The following is a 19,302-nucleotide window of genomic DNA, read 5'->3' on the forward strand; positions in this document are numbered from 1 at the left end:
TCTACGATATCGTAAAGGCTTTGAAAGCCAATGATATCCCAGAATTTCTAATTTTAAATTTACATTAAACATTTCACAATTTGTTGTTTAATTCACAATCTGTGGTAAAAGTTGGTATTTAAAAATAATAATATAAGTCGAGAAGCAAATAAAATGCAAGATTTTATTAATTTTAATTACAAAATGATATTGATGAATTGTTGAGCTTTACTCTTAAGATATAAATTCCAATAGGTAAAGAATTTGTGCTTTTAACTCATAATTTCAAATATCCATAGTTAGTGTCGATAGTTAATAAATAATATATCAAAAACAAATGAAATCTTAGAATTGATGAAAAATTTATTTATTTACAATAGGTTCCTATTAAATTGCATTATTTTCTTAATAATGGACTCAAAATACATTTATTAAATTAAATTTGATTACTTGAGAGTAATATTTACTTCTTTCGCACACTTGCTTAGTGTTAGTTTAAGATAAAAATTTAAAATTCAATTGAAAGTGTTTTAAATTTAAAATATTATTAAATCTCATTTAATTTCTTTAAAGATCTAAATTCAGAAAGTAAATAAAATCTTGGATTTTTTTGGCATATCATTGCTATTGAAAACGTTCATATCATGTGAACATATTTTAAAGAGATCAAAACCAAATACGCATAATTTTCCCATGCCTACATGATGGAACATAGATCCATATCTGAAGGCGTTCGATCACACACATCATCATCATAATGCATAAGAATCCCATGTTTTTCACACAAAAATCTTTAACCCTTGTTTTGTAAACACACGTAAAGTGGAGAGTGAAAAAACTTACAAGTTCTAGTCGCCGTCGAGAGATGCAGATACAAAAGTGCGGCAAGAATATGAAACGTGGATGCGGGCGCTGTTATCCGATAGCGGAATAGAAGGATACACACAAAGGACATAGCCAGGAGCTGCATTCAATGTCTTTCACTTCAATTTTTTGTGTTGCGTTGCTTCGCTTTGCTTTGCTCACTTGGAAACAAAGTTGCGGCTCTCTTAGCAGCACTTTTCTTCCAGTTGCAAAGATCGAACAAATTCGATATCGGTGCGATGTACGTGATCCAAACAATGGACACAACAGGACACCAACAAAAACAAAAAAACAACTAAGGACAACAGCAAGCCTTAAAATGTGTGCCACAAACACATTCGAATCGTGTTAGCGCATAAATTAAGTCATAAACAATTTTGTTGTTAATACGTATATTGCAATTAGGTTTGACTATATAAAAAGTACGATATATTTAGAATATGTTTCGAGTCCTCAAATATGTTTATTGAACTGTTGCGCCGGCTGCTTAGCATGCTTCACTGACTTCACGGCTTAGGCGGAAGCTGATGTTTTTCCACAACCGGAAAAACCCTCGTGGAGCAGGCGACAACCGATTGGATTTGTGGCAGACATTGCGACGGCTGTGCGGCTCAATTACACTCGCGATTGAGCGTAAAATTGTAATGCCTGATTTGATTTCACGTGACAAGGCGACACATACACACACACACATCCAATCACATACACATCACACATACTTGTGCACTGAGAGAAGTGCAACTCCTTCGAGAGTCGCAACGCGTCTTCTGACGCTCGTTTTCCAATTGGACACAGCCGCTAATTTGCTTGGCGCGCGACACCTTCGCCTTCATTCCACCCGCCCTCCTCCTGCGACCGCCTGCCTTCCTGCCTTTGAGTGTCCGTCATGGTCACTTCAGACCGCTGGACAACACATCTCCTCAGGTTGACGACGCCGTCGATCGTCACATGTTTGTTTGCTGTTTTCGGTCGGCTCTCTTTTTTGCCTTCCTGGAAAGCATTATAGTAAATTTCTCGCATATGTATCTTGCAAGCTTCGACAGCGACTGGAACTGAGTTTTTTGTGTCTTCTCTCTCGCCAGATTATTAGTTATTATTTTCTTTTTTTTGTTGGTTTGCGTGTTGTCATAAATGCAAATTAGCTATGCGCAATTTGCATATTCAACATTAAATACACATAGCATAAATAATTTTGTAAGATTTAGTTGTACACAACACACAATACGTATACGCATTCGTATTTTGTAAAAATTTGCATAATTGGGATCTGTGTAGAACGTAAATTACTTAAGGAACGTAACTTTAAGCCGACCCAAAACATATTCTAATAGTGCATTAAGTATGATTGAAATACAGATGACTATTATACCCAGGACAAAATATTCTTAAAGACATTTTCTATTTACTTGAAAATGTTGATTCTGTATTTACAAAATAAGTTATAAAAAGACTTGTCCAGCTAATTTTGAAAATTTAAAAAATCAATGGTTTGTAAATCCTAAAAACTAAATAAAAATGCAAACTTTCGAAGGCAAAAACTTAGCCCTATATTTTATAGCTTTAAATATCCTGAATATTTTGTAGAATCAGAAAAGAATAATTGTTTGTATGTATAATTACATAGTGAAAATCATTTTCAATGTTTATAAAAGGTTTGATTTTAAATGTCAAATACTAAAAAATAAATACTAAATAAAAATGCAAACTTTCGAAGGTAAACTTAGCACTATCTTTTATAGCTTTAAATATCCTGAATATTTTGTAGAATAAGAAAATAATATTTGTTTACATTATTACAAATTGAAGATCACTTTCACTATTTTAAAAATTGTTTGTATATCTGTTTAAACAATCTCAAACACTCTTTTGATTTTAAATGTCAACGTCAACAAACAAAAATCATAGCACATTAAACTGTTTAACATATTTAAATTTGTAATTAATATGTCCAACTTTTTTAAAGTGTCGTTGGCTCCATATATGTATATAAAAAGCATATATTCCGATATGCATATGTATGTGTGTTTATTCTTTTATGAGGCTACCAACGGTTTCCGTAGAAAATTAGCCTGATGACCGACATGGTCCATGCAGCCAGCGACTGAGTTTTGAGTCTTGGGTCGCAGTTTCAGTTGGTGTCGGACTTGAAGTTGGAGTCTTGACTGCAATTCGATTTGCTGTTTTTCCCTTTTCGTTATTATAAAACGGTTTGTTGTTGTTTTTAATATTTGCATTTGGCAGTCGGGCGTTACGCTTTATGGACCTTTTTTCGGGGGTAGGACGATGCTTTTAATTTTTTTCGTTTTTTCGTTTTTGTGTTTTATTGTTGCTAAACAATAATTTCTGATTCTTGGTCTTTTACGGCGTCGTCACCAAACGCCAACGCTGCTGCCAGAGAATCATATTACAATACTACGACTCTGTGACAAACATTGGAGACCCTCCAGAACAGCGCTGATGACGACGATGTCAATGGCTCGAGGGTTCTTTGTGTTCGCAGCATGATTACAAATGTTTTTCAACTATTTTCTTTTTTTTTCTCATTTTGTTTATTGTTGTTCGCTCCTGCGATCGCCTACAACTTTTCGCATTGAATTTCACTTGTAATGTGTTGGGTTGCTGCAAGTGTTGCCTGGTTAAACTGAAGGTTGCCTTCAATGAGGTTCTAGGCAGCTATCGCCGAGGGCTTCGTATTAGGTTCATTACCGTCGGCAAAATGATATTGTAGTGAACTTTGCATTGCAAAATAAATATGTGATTCTTTCGTATGCACATAATTTGTTGTATGTTTTTGAGGATGGTAAAGTATACCTGAATTTTAAGGAACCCATAAAATCTTTATAGATCTGTCTACAAATTTCAGCCTCCTAATTAGTTTTGTATGGTCAGATTGCAATAAATCAGTAAGTAGTAATCGATTCATATAGGAAAGTTAACTCACCTTTGGCAGCTATCCGTTTTGCCGCTGGTTATTTTATAAAATGGCCGCCGTCGTTAATCCCAAAAAAAGCTCTCCGAACGAATAGTCAGCGCGAGCAAACGCTATATGTTTTTTAATTGGACGGCAAAAGAATGTTAATTGTTGCTAAAACATTTCCCCTAGTTATTTTAGCAAAATGAATATTTCAATGTACTGCGGCCGAGCGACTTTTTATGTTAGCGCAAATTATCGAAAAATAATACGACTTTTTTATGTGTGCGCCACTTGGTTATTTGATTTTACGGCACTTGAACAATTGCTGACTGACATCTTTTGTTACATGCGAGAATAATAGTTTTGCATATTGTACGATTATAATTTGCATATATATATATATATATATATATATACACCTACATCTATATACATAAATATGTATTTTCTTATGTAGTCGTATATAGTATATTTGTTAAACACTTCACTAGAGACGAGAGCCGTCAGGATGTTGGGCAACGATGATGATGACGACAACAACGACGGCAACGACAACGACAACGGGCAACGGGCAACGATAACGACAACGGGCGCTTGAGCGCAGCTGAACCAGCGAGCAGGCGGCGAACGAATGAGTGACTACTCAAATGGACCGAGAGCTCAGCTGCAGTAACCTGGGGGAGACAGCAGCAACAGCAACAGCAGCAGCAGCAACGACAGCAACAGCAGCAGCAGCGCAGGCAGCAGGCGATGCCAAAAGTGTGTGGAGGCGCAACGAGTGCGCACACGCATACACTCACACAGATAGCAAGCACAAACACACACACACAGTTTAACGAGCTGTATTTATGTAAAAACAACTGTTTGCCTGAGGGTGTTGGAAATTGGTGGTGGCTGAGCACATGCACCATTCCAGTGGCTGTGCGTGTGTGTGTGTGCGTCTGTATGCGTGTGTACGTGTATTAATGAATGAAACGCCAATGCCGCCAGCCGCCCTTCTCCTCCTCCTCCTCTTCATCCTGCTGTCTAGAACGAAACACTTATTGCTCACGTTTGCCTGTCGCACGTGAGCAACATAGCCCAGCAACCAACAGCCGTCTACACACACAAGTTTCTTATAGTGGTGTGAGTAAATGTGTGTGTGAGACATGCAGTGTTTTGATTGGAAGTGCGTAAATTGAGACACGCTGCGCATGCGCAGGAAAGGGAAAGCACTACATGCTAGTCGTAAGCAGTTTTATTAACAAGACAGCATTCACCAAAATTTTCCTAGCGTAATACTTGAGAAATGAGAAACAATCACTCAAAGAGATTCCTCACTATTTCAGTCATTTATATTAAAAAAATAAATGTGTTTATATTTAAGCACTTTATTAAAATTATCAAAGGCGCAACTTTAAAAGTGCGCTACCTAACGTGCTTACATCGTTTTTGTATGTAGGCAGAGAAAAGATACTAAAAATGTTTATTTTCCAGATTGGGATCGTTGCGGAAATCCCATTTAACCGTCTGATAAAACAGAATACTTCAATAACTAAACAATAGCTTCGAGATTAAATTCTTTTCTTGTTATTTTTTGTAGTGAAGTCCTTTAAAAGTTTGGTATTTTCTTTTTTAAATATTGTATTGATAAGACTCACGGTAATGACACTTACAACCAAAAAAACAAACTGTAAGTTAATGAATAATTCAGAATTATATACAGCTCAAGCATTCGGCTTCAATGCATCCGTGTCAAGTCCTCCACAATTTTAATAACATCCTCCACGTCGGCACCTTTGCGCTCGCCATTTAACGTCAACTAAAATTACATAAGAATAATTAATATTGAAACATATCTATAATTTGGGCAGACATACCTCAAGACCCAAAACAGCTTCACGCATCTTTTCCCGTCCCAAATCCAAAAAGCTTTCAATTAGATCACCATCAATGAAGCCCTCGCTGGGCTCCACCTTCGTATTGATTTGGTAATTACGATAGTAGGTATGGTCAATTTTACCCACTGACTTGATAATCTTCTTCAGACGCTCTTCCAAGCCATGTAGAAAATCGTAGAAATCTTGCGGGATCTGGGTGACAATGCCAATGGCTCCATTGCAGGTGCCGTAGAGTACACAACCATTAATAGGTGTTGTACGCTCTCCGACATTCTGCATGACCAAGGAGCCATGACGAAACACGTTAATAGTATCGCCCAGATGGAAACGCGCCAGCTCTGGCAATAATTGACGTTCCTCATCTGTCGTGGCAGCACTATAATCAAAGTCTCATTAGAAAAATGATTTCGTTGCGAATCATTAACAGCAACTTACCTATCTTTCTGGCACACGAAAAGATTGTCGTGCGTCTCGCAACCCAGGAACGTGTCATCGTCCAGAATCTCCACGGCACGCATCCACTTCGGCTCACAGTCTCGAGCAATCTCCACGAAAATGCCCTCCATCTGCTTGTGCTGCAGCAGTGTGATCGAACGCATTAAATCGCCGACAAGAATGAAATCACCCTTGGCCTTTAAGAACAATGCTGCAATCATATTCTGTATGTTGCACTCCATCCGTAACTCCTTCTCATTGGTCCACTCGTAAAGGCGCACGAAACTGCCAATGCCCGCCAGAACTTTGCCATTGAACTCGACAAGCGCATAGCAAGTGCCATCCACTTTCGTTTCGGCCACTTGGGTCAGTTTGTTGTCGTTGTAATGGAAAATGATGATACGACCCACTTTTGGTTCTGGTTCATCGGGAAAAACTAAGGAGGTGGCTACCACATAATAGGTATTCGGATCATCACCCAATTTGGCCGACATCAATGATGAAATCGTCTCTGGCGGCAAAAACTGATGCGAATGCAACACTTCGAACGTATTCTGATCAATTATAAGCAAATTGTGTACATCAATCTCTTGTCCAACTTCAGCATTAGTTGTCGTGGAATTGCCACCGCCCGGCCGTGGTAATATATTTGAACTGAATGTTATATTCTGAGCTTGGGTAGATGCACTGTTGCGCAATGGTTTCGCCCCACCACGTCCATGCATATCAATGCGCAGCGTGGATACGGCAAACGTCTGTGATGCCTCCTGATAGGCAATGCGACGAGGGCCCTCGCCCAGCGGCACAGTGCGAATGTGCAGCTTTTGAATCTCATCAATGGTTCCCAGTATAACAGAGTTTTTGGTTGCCAATGCCAAGCTATCCGGATATGCCTGGGCATTCAAAGAGCACATGTGATTTACTTCCTTCAGATTAACGTTTGAGAAAACGAGCTTATGATTAGACGAGTAAATGACTGTTGGACGATCCGAACAGGCAAACACGTTGGTTGTGGCAAACGAACGAAACGTGCGCAATGTTGTTGGCTGTGTTCCCAGCGTCACCTTCTTCTTCTCCGTCAGCTGGCCCGTAGCCTTGTCCAAAATAAAATAATACATCGAACCATCGCCCAAGGCGCACAGCAAATAATGTATATCCTCAAAGGTGGTCATCAATATAGAGCGAGGAATTATTTCTGGAATTACATTCATTATCCAATTATAATTCTATTTGATTTATAGTATATTTCAATAATTACCGCCACTGAGCTTTTCTGTGTAGATTGTTTCCAAATCAGGCAGCGATAGAATCACTGCTGAAATGTCTGTCCAAAGGCCTACGGCAACCAGATCCGATTTGTTCTGCTTCTCATCCAAAGGCGTTACATCTAGGCAAGCCACCTCGTATGGCAAAGTCTTGCGACACTTTTCCACCAGACTGCCATCCTCAATGCAGATATAGAATATCTCACGGGCAGACGCAACAACCAGCTGCGTAGCATTACAGCTAACCACACCAATGGAGCGATCGCCTTCGGGTTTCCATTCACCAACCAGCGCTTTAGAGGCACTCTTAACCAAACGCACACTCTCTGCAGTCACTTGAATGAGCTGTAAAACAAATCATGCATTAGTCAAATAGATTTTGCTATCTAATAAGTATTTATTTACCTGATCATAATCCACATTGGCACACAGAAACGACTGTAGATCGCTGGCAAAGCCAGGAATATCAGTTTCCTCCACTTCCTCTCCCGACAGTGTTAGAATACGTGTGTGTCCTACAAAAGCCAAAACCAGGGTGTTCTCATAGACGCTGTCATCGATGCCCACTTTGAGCGACCACATGCCCTTGATGCCGGGCAAATCAATGCAAGCATGTTCCTGTATGCCAATCCCAATGCGAATAATGCGCAATGATCCATCCTTGAAGCTGCCCGAGCACGTGATAATCTGACCCTGTCCCTGACGATCCAAATCCACCACAGCAATGTCTAATATGGGTGCCAAATTGGTGAAGTTCTCCACGGGAATGACATAGGAACCATCTATAGCATCTGAGCTTAAGCGCACCAACTGCGAATCACCATGACGACTGCCAATGTAGAGAAATCCATTATCCAAATAAGTAATGCACTCCGGTATTGAAATCTCGCCTAATTGCTCCACTTTAATATCCTTGACGGTAATGCTTTTACCCGAATCTGTGGTTCCCAAGAACAACATATATAGCTGCCCGTCCATATTGCCGAGCAAATAACGCAATCCCTTGCTGTCCACACGAGCATAGCAATTAATGGTGCTCTGGCGAAAGGTAAGCGGAGCAACGGCATGATAATTGCTGCCATCGTGATACACAATTGACTCGCGTCCGATGACAATAACGCCACCAATGGGCGACGGCACTGGTATTAGCATGGTAGCCTCAGTTTCCACGTTGTCCTGCTTCCAGGCCATCTTAATGAACTCCTTGTCCCGCAAATTAATTTCATGCGACTTCACGTGGCGTCCATCGTTGTCCTTGTGTATGACAATCACAGTGGGATTGAGGCAGCCATGCAAAAACTCTGCATCGTAGACTGTCAGTTCATCCATGCTGCAAAAGAAGAAATAAATACAGCTAAAACGGAACTGCAATAAATGGAACACATGTCATATAACTAACCGCAAATTGGTTGCCTTCAGTTCGCTAGCATCTTTGTCCAGTGGGATGATTGTAAATAATCCCTGGTACAGACACATGCCAATAACACGTGCCTTTGGATCAATGGCTGCAATGAAACCGCCCTCAGATAGGATGCCAACGGAATCCGATACATTGCCATTGGCCTTGGTCACAACGGTTATGCTGTCGCCAACCATGCGTGCCTCGAGGATCATCACATTGAAGCGACGCGTCAGAATGAATAGTAAATCCTTATTGCTATCTGGTGGTCGGAAGTGCTTCATAACCGTAATTTTGCCATTTATGTTGATCTCCTTGAGAGGACGCAAACCCTCAGGTGTAACCAAATCAATTTGCACCTGATTGTTGCGTGCAATCACCAAATTCAAGTCTGTGGGCGATGTGAAATTGCCTGCCAACAGAAAGCAATAAATTTCAATATGCAATAAAATACAAAATTAAATGCCGGCCTAAAATGCAGTTGCTAAGCATATTTTGCAAGCCGGCCATGCTGTAGGTACTTTTCTTCTTTTTAACTTACCCGTCAGACAAGCGACAACCGCAGTCGGCTTTTGTGCGGTCACCACATAATGATGCGACATTTTTTTTGTTTGTCACAATGCGTTGCAAATATTAGATTTAAAAACACACGCACACACTCGTTAAGTTTTATTCGCAAACTATATTTAATAATAAATTTAACTTTGCAGAACGAACGAGCGAGCTAGCTAGCTGCAACAAAAACGCGCTAAATAAAACACTCATTTATTACATTTCTGTTGATCTGGCATCGCCGATTAGAAAACAAACAGCGTTGCATTTGATTCCTGAGCCTGTGCTGCAAAAGTATCAAATCTCTTGCGTTACGCAACACTAATATATTAATGGCGACCGGACGACTAGCTGAACCCTACATACGTGTTTGAAATTATAGAAAAAATCATTTTTATATTTGATTTACACTGTAAAGAACACAAGTTTATTGTATAATAAATTTCTCAATATACGCTGCAGACATTTAAGTGTTTTTCGTTGCCGCAAAGTGTGTCGTAAAAGTGCCTAAAACTGCCGTCGTTGGTCTTCGAAAGAGAACATGGCGAGGCTAACTAAAGTCTATAATACTGAAGATGATGATTCTAGTTATGTAGGCAGAAGGCATTTGCCTTTGGTAGCAGGCGATAAGCTAATGGTAAGTTTCGCAGTTAAACGAAAAACATGCATTTTCATGGTTAATGTGTATGCGCATACGACCTGACTGTGAGAAATGTAATAAAAGTCTTAAAAAATATGACCCCCTTCAACCCACATACTCTTGTATGTGTTGTGAGTGTGTGCTTGCGTGCGTCTGTGTGTGTGCACATTGTCAAACTTTCATAACACGTACGCGTGCATCTGTGTGTGCTATGTTCGAAGTACATATACACAATCATACATATATATATGTATGTATGGTCATACTTGCACACATAAATATGTATATATGCTAGATTCGTTGTCGGCTGCGCCCCGAAATGTAATTGGGCTTTTTAATTAAGACTTTAGCCAAAAGATTTACCTCAAACTTCCTCTGCACCTGTCGTCGCATCTCTCCTCCCCTGCATCTTGCTTTGTGTCGCCATGTTGCTCAAGTGGCAACATCAAAAGTGAAAAACAACAACATAAACAGGTTTCAAATGCACTTTTCTTTCTCTTTGTAAACGTTTCCCTCTCTCCATCTCTATGTTTTTGCGAGCACTGTTTTTAAACTAATCTTTAATTTTTTAATCTTCAGATGCTAATGGACCTGAACAGCAAAGGACTTGTCATCGATAGCCCACAAATACGAGGTCGTGAACTGGAGGAATTCTCACGTAAATTCAACCTGCTCACAGAGACGGAACGCAAGCAATCCCTCGAGATCGATAGCAGCAGTTTCATCTCGGTGCTGAATCAGTGCGTTCAATGCGTTGGTTGTCGCCGGCGTGTGGAACGTTTATTTTACCAGCTAACTGAATCCGGACATCGAACACTTGATCCTCTAGAGCTGCGATCCAGCTGTACACTTGGCATTACGGAGGAGAAGCTGAAAACGCCGCAAGCGCTGGGTACATTGCTCTATCGACATCACGAGGTGCTCAACAATCTGCTGGACAATAAGCTGCGAAATAAGACTCGCTGTGTGCTGCACTCGCTGGATACGTTCAGAGCGAAACCGTTCTCAGAGACGTGGCGCGAAGTATGGTCGGCGATGAGCCGCAATTGCCGCACCGAGGTGACCATCATTGAGACCAAGGAACTGCACGAAGTGCTCGACAAGTATCTGAAGAAGCACAAGTTTTGTGCCGGCTGTCGAACAAAGGTAACTGATCTTGATTAAATTAATCAATACTTTTGACTAATTTATTTAACTTCTTGCAGATTGAGCGTGCCTATAAAATACTCATTGGCGAGGTATCCACCAAGGAGAAAGGCTATGCGGCGCAGCTATATGCGCACATACGGAAATGTGTGCCTGACGAGCACATCCATGTGAGCATGAACAAAATTGAGTTCCTTGATGCGTTGATTAAACGCGCCGAGCCTGAGGTAAACGGCAGCTATTCAAAACTTCGCGAACGCCATGCCAAAACGCTGGAGATCGCTCAGGAGGAGGTGCTTACATGTGTGGGCATGATTATGTATGAACGGCTGCGTCGCATTTATGTCAGCTTACGCGAGGAGGAGCGTGCCTGCCAAGTGCTGGCCGCTGTTGGTGTGCATGCGCTCTGTCGCAGCTTTCATGAACGTGTCGAGCAGAAGCAGGGAATTAGCAACCTGGAACTGTTGTATCAGGAGATCAGTCGTGCCGAGAAGGCCAAGGAGCTGAAGCGTGAGCAGAAGAAGCTGAAAAAGAAGAAGAAGAAGGATGAGAAAAAGAACATGCATCGTCATCTGTGTGACAACAACAATGAAGATGATAATAATGCGATCGACGCTGCCGAATCGGATGATGATGACGAGGAGGAGGAAGAGGAGGCGTTGGAGGCTGAGGTTGAAGCGGATGCTGATACAGTAGACGATGGCATTGTTATTGTGTGTGCCGCCGATACCGATGTGGACCTTGAAGTCAAGCCGACAACATCAACGCCAACGCCAAGTGACAAACCAACGAAATCGAAATCAAAATCGAAATCGAAGAAGCAACCGAAGAAGAAGAAACAAAAATCTGCAAGCAACAATTCTAATAATAAGAATCCCGACAAGTTGTGCACTTACGACGTGGACCTGGATATCGTAGCAAGTAGGAGTAGTTGCCACGACTTGTCCAAGGCTGGCAAGTGCAACGACTGTTTGGCACCCATGCCCAACTGTCCCTGCGAGCAGGATGTGCGTGATTCAGGCTATGGTAGCGATCCACCAACATCGCATGCCAATTCTCGAATTTCCAGCGCCATCTCGTCGCCGGAGGGTTCGGAAGTATCGTGCTCGGATGGTCTATGCAATCACGATGGGCTGCTACTGGATGAGGAGCAAAGCGTGGCAGATGTTGCGGCACGCAACAGCTACGTGTCAGATTTGCTCTACGGTCAGCAGATGCAAATGGACCACAAGTTTTCATTGCTGCAGATGTGGGTAAGTAATCAGAAATCTATACTATCAAGACTATGAATCGCATGTAAAAACATTTCTTTTACTTTCATACAGGACGACTTTGACGACTACGATAAAGACGACGAAAACTGTTGTTACATTCCCCAAGAGGTGGTGCTGGCTTATCAATACCAGCGCGAGCAAGTGCAGCTTCAGCGCGAACAGCTGCGTGCCACATTACGCCAAAACTTTGAGCGCTTGTGTTTGCAGCGTGGCGTTCACGTCGCGACCACCGCAAATGCCACCGCCACCTCGACTGGCCATTAATTTTTGCATTAAAAAACCGTTGTAGTTATTCAGTCGCGCGTTTGCGGTTTCAAAGAATCCACGCGCATGCATTCAAAATACATACATATAATTTTTTTGGTTTTTGAAATAAATGAAGTATAAAGTTATGCTTATTAATAATGTTACATTATCTCATTTCCATTTAATTAGTTTCTTAGCTATTGCGACACTCTTCATGGAATGGTTCAAGTGTGCGCAAATCTCGCCACGTTGGTGGCAATCCATTGGCTATGTATTTGCTGCAACGCTTGCAGGGCTCTAGGAATAGCTTGATGTGACTGTTGAGCCAAGTCACATAGCTCTTCACCGCCAGATCGGGCAACGTGGGTGAGAAGAAATGAAGCATCGCAGAGTGCGCATGCTCCTGCACCTTGCGGAACACCTCATAACGCGACTCGGCCCAGAGATCTTCGTGGTCCAGCTGCTCGTCGTAACCCTTGATGGTCACCCACTCGATGAGGACGCCCTTGAAGACAATGGCCGCTTTGAGGACGTTGCTGATGGTGACCATGGCAACTGCATTGGAGCCAAATGGTCGGAATACTTTATAGAACGTATGCGGCGGATGATTGATTTCGCTTAATAGTTTCTCAATGTGGCTGAAAGAAAGGAATACGGTTTGTTATTATTATATATATTAAAAAAAAAACCAATTTGGATTTAAGCAATTACTCTGGGTCATTGTTGAAGGAGGAGAAGGGCAATCGTTGTCGCTTTTGTGAGCAATAGTTGTAAGAACGTCGCAGAGTGTTTTGATTGAGGTTATTAAAGGCGAGAAAGCTGTGATCGTGCACTTTATCAATCCATTTATAGCTGTTCACAAGCTGCGGATAAAGCGCCTGACGATCCTGGGACGTCTCCTGGGCGAGGAACGTTGTGTTGCCCAAATGATAGGCTGTTGGGGGGCACCTGTAAGCCATTTATCAGCTGCTCCACTTCACTACAAATATATTGAACCCATTATTAATGTTAAAGATGCCTTAATCTAATATATAAATTTTACCGCAACTGCGAATTAATTGCTCCAAAGCGGTCTTGAAAATCATGGACAAACTTGTTGCGACTTTCATCGACGCCTTCACCGTCAGTGCCGTCGGCCAGATGCTCAAAGCATTGTCTGACATTGGCACGAAGATTTTTGACCGCCGTTAATGTTAAATTCAATTTATCCATTTGTTTCTGCAACCGGTTGTTTTTCCTTGCAAAATTGTTTATATGCCAATCAAGCAAAAACAGTGAGGCCGGCAGTCAAGTTCGAAAAAAAATACATTGTGCTAAGAAAAATATACTAGAATCTATTATGGCTTTGTACGTTTCTTAACAATATGATGCAAGATTGGTCTACTGTATTTATAAGTACCTTAAGTTAATCTAGTGCCTTATTTATTTAAAAGTTTTTTTTTATTACTAATCAATTAGATGTTTATAAATTATAATTTAAATATTATATATTCTATTACAGCTTTCTGCAGAATAGTTGGCAACGCTAAATAGATAGAAAGCATATCGTTTTGATTGAGTATTTAATAGCATTCGAAACACGGCCACACTGCAATCATTCAATTCATTAGAAATATTGTATTTGTGTCGCTCTCACATTGGTTTTATTTAATTAAGCCGTAAATAATGGGCAACAAATCGTCACTCTTCCTGCGGCACGAAGAAATAGCCCAAATTCAGAATGAAACCGGCTGTAAGTAGTAACGAACACTAGTGAAAAACAACAAATAATATATGCGAGTAGTAAAATTAAGAGCCGTAACCTTGAGACAAGATTCAATCCATAATTGTCGAAAATTGTTCACAACAAATACGCAGTTGCTAAAAGCATTTCCATTAACAAATCTCATTTAATAATGATTTCGCACACACGTGCCAAGAGTAGATAAAACTAATAATAGCTTGTTCGACTCATTGCAAATACCTTGGCCATTATTATTACCAGACAGGGCCAATATTAATGTAAAAGGTTGTTTTTCGAAAGTTGCAAAGTATGATTTGCATAATGCTGGAAATGTGCAATGTTCCAATATATTGACAAATGCATTTATGACGTCATTGCTTTCATGGCTGTCCAGGGCAAAGTTTACTGATCGTTTGATGTTCTGCCGTTTTATCAGGTGTCCGAACTGCGTGTAATTATTATGCGTGATAAGGCGTTGTATCCAACAACTGCTGTTTTGATAATGGCTGCAAAATATTCTGTTATCACTGCGGGTTTTATTCCTGATAATTGATAGTGTCTAACTCGTTTTTACCTTCTTTTTATATAGTTACTCCCAATCAAATTGAACGTTTGTACTCACGGTTCACATCTCTGGATCGCAACGACTGTGGAACACTCTCTCGTGAGGATTTGATGCGCATTCCGGAATTGGCCATCAATCCACTATGTGAACGCATTGTCCACTCTTTCTTTGCCGAGAGCACTGATGATCGTGTCAATTTCCGGCAATTCATGAATGTCTTGGCACATTTTAGACCGTTGCGGGACAACAAGCAGAGCAAACTAAATAGTCGCGAGGAGAAGCTGAAGTTTGCCTTCAAAATGTATGATCTGGACGATGACGGCGTGATTAGCCGAGATGAGTTGCTATCCATTCTGCATATGATGGTAGGCGCTAACATTAGTCAGGATCAGTTGGTTAGCATTGCGGAGCGAACCATTTTGGAGGCGGATCTTTGTTGTCAGGGCAAGATATCGTTTGAGGACTTTTGCAAGGCTTTGGAGCGCACCGATGTGGATCAAAAGATGTCCATTAGGTTCCTTAATTAAGCACAAATGTTTAAATAACAAAAAGATATAAAACTCTTTAGTCACTGTGTACCAAATAGTTTAGTGAAAATAATGTGAAAGAGAAGATTCGATGGCATTAACGTGTATAATTTGTAGTTTATTATTGAACTTGTATACACAACTATGTTATATAGATTGTATGCAGATATTTTATTGTTGCCTTGCATAGTTTTTATATATTGTATTAAATTGCCGCTTGCTTTCATTCCGTTCTTAACCAAGAGAAATTCTTGCATTTTATCAAATATTTATTTTTGCTCTTTTTATTTGATTAGTTGCATTAAATAAAAACAAACATTGTAAATACCGATGTATGAATGTAGTTTATTGTATTTGCAGGCGATCAATTGGAATCTATATAGATGGTTAATGTGTTGTATATATGTATGTAACTAGAAGTATGTAATTTTTTGTCGTTTGCCATTGCCAAGTTTTTAACTTTGGCTTTTCAAAAATTGCTAATTTATGTGGTCGAAGAGACAGCCAGTTTCTTGAGATGCTCCATGAACAGCTGCAGCGAAACATCATCCGTGAGCACCGGAGCACCGCCATCCTGTTGAAAAGAGATCGATAAAGCGTTAGCTGAGGGAGTGGGAAGCATTCAAACATAGGGGAAATCGCATGTGGCAGAGCCCGACACCAAGAGCAATAAGTGTAGAAGAAAAGCAAAGTAAACCCAAAAGCAAAAATATAAAGTTTTACTACCGTCGTCTGCCCAATGGGCGGCTGCAACAATAACAACAACGATAAGAACGAACGGGCAACGAATACGAGAACACAATGAGAAAAGTATACAAAAAAAAACAAGAGTACAAAAAACATAAGTCGCTGAAAACATGACGAGCAGTTTGCTGTTCGATTGTGCACCCACCTGACCATACGCATACATATTGTTGTGCGTCTGCGAGGGATTGACCTTGGAGAGCAGGAAACGCGCCTGCGATCCACCGTGCTCGGTGTCGATGTAACGTGGCATGGGGAAACGTGTCTGCAATATTTCCTGGGCATCGTCGACGGGCGCTTGGAGCAGTTGCTTAAAGTTCTCATATTCGGGCATGTCTTGATACTTGAGGGCACGCCATTGGGCAATGGTTTCGCCATGATAGATGAGTATCTGGAAGAAGGTATCCATCAGCAATATGCGGTCCGCTTGAATTGATGCCGTATCCAGGAGAACGGGCTCGGGTGGACCGTTGAACGAATAGCTGTAAAGTATGGGCTGAATCATGATCAGAGATTGGGTGAGGTCCTCGCGCATCAGCATGTGTCGATAGAATGTGGTCTCGTCGGGCGAATTGTTGAAGACCTGCAGGAACTGCGAGCGGCGCAAGTGATACATGAATTGCGGAAACAGGCTAAAGTTTTGCGACAGCCGAAAACTGTTAGGATCATCCTTGGAATACTCGCCGAACTTCTGGCACTGTTTTAGGGCAAGATTTTGAGTAAAGTTGTAGGCATACATAAATAGATAGTTAGGAAGTATCTTACCAAGCGAATCAGCTGACGATCCACCCAGCGCAAGATGTCGGGTCCCTCGTCCGTCTCGGCACGATAGACAACCATGCGCGCCATGAGCACTGCAGCCGCCTCCTGATCAAAACCAGCGCTGATGTGATGCACATTCGATGTGGCATCCGCCCAACTGCGTAATGAAGGTATAAAGAAATTAAACGCATTAATAGAAAAGTTAAAAATCTACAGACGAGAATGAGGGGCTCTGAAATATACACTAACATTCACAGTTCAACACTAATTATGAGCATAAAGATACTTATTGGAATCGGAGATACTTTCTCTTTTAACCCCATGGATATCGGTTAAAGATACATTCACAAAATAAGATACTTACTTTCTGGCTAGCGTTGTGACGCGAATGCGCCGCTGACCGCTTGGATGCTGATACTGCGTGATGAACTGTATACAACCGCGTCCGCCTTGCGGTATTGGGGCCGCATGCTGATTGACCACCTCAAAGAAGTAGGCCACCGTTGAACTTGGATTCAGGGTGCACAGCTTCCATTGCACTGTATTGCCCATGCCGATCTCCACATCCGACACCGACGGGCTCTTCACATTCAGCGACACACACGAGCCGATGCCACCCGAGATCTTCAGCTCGCGCGAGCACTTCACCTCCAGCGTGGCATTGAAAGCCATCTTCAGATCGTTGCGACTGTCGCGCGCAAATACGCGCTGGAATGTCTGCTTAAACAGCGACGAATTAAATGAATCACCCATGACCATATGACCACCCGTCGAATTGCACAACTGCTTCATCTCCATCAGACCCGTCTGATCTAAGGCACACGAGTATATGTCGATGCTGTGACCATTAGTGGCAGCACGTAACGCCAATGCATCATAATGCTTGATTGCCTTCTTCATGAACTTGACGTTGTCCTTGTGTATGTCGTGATGCGAGCGTATGGGATGCTTGAGCTCATCGTCGACCACTTGGCCGGGGCCCTGGGAGCAAGGACCACCGACAAAGGTCATAATGCGACCACCCGTATTTGGGTATGTGCACTCCAGCAGGCCCACGGCTATCGAGAGCGCAGCGCCCGTGGAGCGCAGATAGCGCTTGCCCTGCGGCACCGGCCAAGGATCGCGTTGCAGCTCACTGAGCAGATCACCCAGCGCAGTATCACACTGGCTGATCGGCTGCAGGAAGCGATGCGCTGGCGGCACATGTTGTGCTCCGCCAACTGCCACGCCCTGCTGGGCATTGGGCGGCATTTGACCTGGCTGCTGATGTGGTGTGGGCACTGCGCCACGACCAATGCCCAGCATATCTTGCACCTGCTTTGCACTCAAATCTTTTGTGCCACGAAACACATAACTCTTGGAACAGCCGTCAGTGCCCAGCTCATGCACCTGTATCATTTTACCAAAGGTAATCAGACCGACCAAAGCATTGGGTGGCAACAGACTCAGTGACATTTGCAGCGAATCCTTTAGAGCATCCAGTTCTTCCTCATCCATGCAAGTGTCCACCAGGAATATAAAGACAGGTGGCATCGTTGGTGCCCTGGTAATCGTATATTCGATGGTGCTAAACCCAGGAATCAACTCGGCTGGTTGATGCTGCTCTGATATGGCAGCATATTGTGGTGGAAACTATATGGAATACGATGAATCATAATGAAAGTTCAAAAGATCATTAGTTTTAGCACTTACGGGATTACGTTGAAAGCAAAAATTGCAGACCCAAAGTTTCGCACGATAGTCCACCTGACACAATGGGTTGAGGATGGCCCGACAATTGCTGCGGGTACACAGCACAGGCTCATATTGTATTGGTGGCAAGTCGGGGCGTTCTTTGAGTGGCTGATAGAGACACGCAAGCGGCACAACTAAGCGACTGGCATCGATGCGACTGGAGGGCCACACATTCCAAGTGAGTCGCACACCGTCCCGATCCTCATTTTGTTGGATGAACTCCTCGTAGGTAGTCATCGTTGGCAATTGCAATTAATTGAACTGCGCGTATATTAGAGCTTAAAATTAATGCAACTCAAGCGCAACTCTTATTGGGAAAAATCGTTTAGCCAGGCCACGTCACGGATTTGACAGTTGGTTTCGTAGCAAACAGCTTCTGAAGGCATACAAGCCGTTTGGCATGCCAACACAAAACAAAAGAAAAATATTTTAGAGTTTCTTTGTAAAATACAAGTGTGATCAACATATTAAATGTACAATCGGCACATAAAAACTTTTACGTGATAACATTTTTATGTATTTTGAGTGTTTAATAAATAAAAAATTCAAAAGACAAGCAAAATTTGAAACGAGTGGATAAGTCTGTTTGCAAATGCAGCCCTGATGCAGCTGTTTGCTCGTCGTCGCCGTTGCATGTGTATGTGTGTGTATTT

General features: G+C 41.8%; 5 protein-coding genes across 6 annotated transcripts; 2 read left to right on the top strand and 3 right to left on the bottom strand.

Annotated features, from left to right (window-relative positions):
• Positions 1–5,111: 5,111 nt before the first annotated feature.
• Positions 5,112–9,495, bottom strand: LOC132784351 (DNA damage-binding protein 1). The gene is made up of 7 exons (XM_060789903.1): positions 9,278–9,495; positions 8,737–9,148; positions 7,743–8,667; positions 7,331–7,682; positions 6,073–7,267; positions 5,617–6,013; positions 5,112–5,558 (listed from the first exon to the last, which is right to left on the bottom strand). Exons 1-7 carry the CDS (start codon positions 9,336–9,338, stop codon positions 5,478–5,480), a joined length of 3,423 nt encoding a protein of 1,140 aa, XP_060645886.1. The 5' UTR covers positions 9,339–9,495; the 3' UTR covers positions 5,112–5,477.
• Positions 9,496–9,599: 104 nt separating this feature from the next.
• Positions 9,600–12,758, top strand: LOC132784352 (gametogenetin-binding protein 2-like). Its single transcript, XM_060789904.1, has 4 exons — positions 9,600–9,925; positions 10,508–11,074; positions 11,134–12,327; positions 12,400–12,758. The coding sequence occupies exons 1-4, from the start codon at positions 9,830–9,832 to the stop codon at positions 12,610–12,612; spliced, it is 2,070 nt and encodes a 689-aa protein (XP_060645887.1). The 5' UTR covers positions 9,600–9,829; the 3' UTR covers positions 12,613–12,758.
• LOC132784353 (mediator of RNA polymerase II transcription subunit 27) lies at positions 12,752–13,873 on the bottom strand. Its single transcript, XM_060789905.1, is given in 4 exon segments — positions 12,752–13,232; positions 13,306–13,538; positions 13,540–13,573; positions 13,637–13,873. Coding segments are annotated over 4 exon segments (882 nt in total). The 5' UTR covers positions 13,807–13,873; the 3' UTR covers positions 12,752–12,787.
• A 298-nt stretch (positions 13,874–14,171) lies between these two features.
• Positions 14,172–15,740, top strand: LOC132787600 (calcineurin B homologous protein 1). The gene is made up of 2 exons (XM_060794754.1): positions 14,172–14,326; positions 14,907–15,740. The coding sequence occupies exons 1-2, from the start codon at positions 14,260–14,262 to the stop codon at positions 15,407–15,409; spliced, it is 570 nt and encodes a 189-aa protein (XP_060650737.1). The 5' UTR covers positions 14,172–14,259; the 3' UTR covers positions 15,410–15,740.
• Positions 15,735–19,019, bottom strand: LOC132787598 (protein transport protein Sec23A). 2 transcript variants are annotated; one of them, XM_060794751.1, is made up of 6 exons: positions 18,608–19,019; positions 17,280–18,547; positions 16,919–17,072; positions 16,302–16,850; positions 16,136–16,156; positions 15,735–15,983 (listed from the first exon to the last, which is right to left on the bottom strand). In XM_060794751.1, the coding sequence occupies exons 1-6, from the start codon at positions 18,884–18,886 to the stop codon at positions 15,894–15,896; spliced, it is 2,361 nt and encodes a 786-aa protein (XP_060650734.1). In that variant the 5' UTR covers positions 18,887–19,019; the 3' UTR covers positions 15,735–15,893. The 2 variants fall into 2 exon arrangements, with proteins under 2 accessions (XP_060650734.1, XP_060650735.1); XM_060794752.1 differs by lacking the exon at positions 16,136–16,156.
• Between the last annotated feature and the right edge of the window lie 283 nt (positions 19,020–19,302).

The sequence above is a fragment of the Drosophila nasuta genome, chromosome 2R, assembly GCF_023558535.2.
Source record: "Drosophila nasuta strain 15112-1781.00 chromosome 2R, ASM2355853v1, whole genome shotgun sequence".
NCBI classification, from domain to species: Eukaryota; Metazoa; Arthropoda; class Insecta; order Diptera; family Drosophilidae; genus Drosophila; species Drosophila nasuta.